The following is a 742-nucleotide window of genomic DNA, read 5'->3' as shown; positions in this document are numbered from 1 at the left end:
TTTTTTTGTACCCTAATTTTTGCCTAGGTTGCCTTTTCAGGTTTTCAACCTAACGGGTATTTATTATTTAAGCATAATACTTTTTTACGGCGTTTGAGTTTACAGGAAGAGCTAAATCTTTTCCATCCATATTCGTAAGGATCAAAGCTCCACCTGAGAAAGCTTTCTTCACGACGTATGGTCCCTCATAGTTAGGAGTCCATTTCCCAGGATAATCCTTTTGAATGGGTAAGATTTTTTTCAGCACCAGATCACCTTCCTGGAATTCTCGGGGACGTATTTTTTTCTCATACGCTTTCTTCAGTCTTTTCTGATATAATTGCCCATGACATAAGGCCGCCAACCTTTTTTCTTCAATCAAATTCAATTGATCAAAACGCATTTGTATCCATTCCGAATCCTCTAGTTTGACTTCCATTAATATTCTTAGCGAGAGGATTTCTACTTCAATGGGTAGCACAACCTCAATCGCATATATTAGGGAAAAAGGGGTTGCCCCAATTGAAGTGCGTATCGAGGTGCGATACCCGTGTAGTGGCAACGACAACATCCCATGCCAATCTTTGTATGTTACAACCATTTTCTAAATAACATTTTTTTTTTTTTATATTTTTATGTTACATTATTCGTTCCACACAACTATTTGATTTTTTCTGTAAAAGTTTAAAGGTCAATTCACAAGTGGCAGTTAGTTCTGATATAAATCTTGAAGTATAATTTAGTCTCCCAAGAAAACCACGAA

At 36.4% G+C, this 742-nt stretch overlaps 1 protein-coding gene across 1 annotated transcript in view; it reads right to left on the bottom strand.

Moving 5' to 3' along the window:
* Nucleotides 1-67: 67 nt before the first annotated feature.
* Nucleotides 68-742, bottom strand: part of LOC105852405 (uncharacterized) — a 1,067-nt gene continuing 392 nt past the window's right edge. The window contains exon 2 of the mRNA XM_073369485.1: nt 68-310. Within this exon, the coding sequence (XP_073225586.1) occupies nt 68-310 (243 nt within the window). The remainder of the gene's footprint in view (nt 311-742) is intronic.

The sequence above is a fragment of the Cicer arietinum genome, chromosome 6 (assembly GCF_000331145.2).
Source record: "Cicer arietinum cultivar CDC Frontier isolate Library 1 chromosome 6, Cicar.CDCFrontier_v2.0, whole genome shotgun sequence".
Taxonomy (NCBI): Eukaryota; Viridiplantae; Streptophyta; class Magnoliopsida; order Fabales; family Fabaceae; genus Cicer; species Cicer arietinum.
Note: the sequence above shows the minus strand (reverse complement) of the source record. Positions and strands in the feature narration are given on the sequence as shown.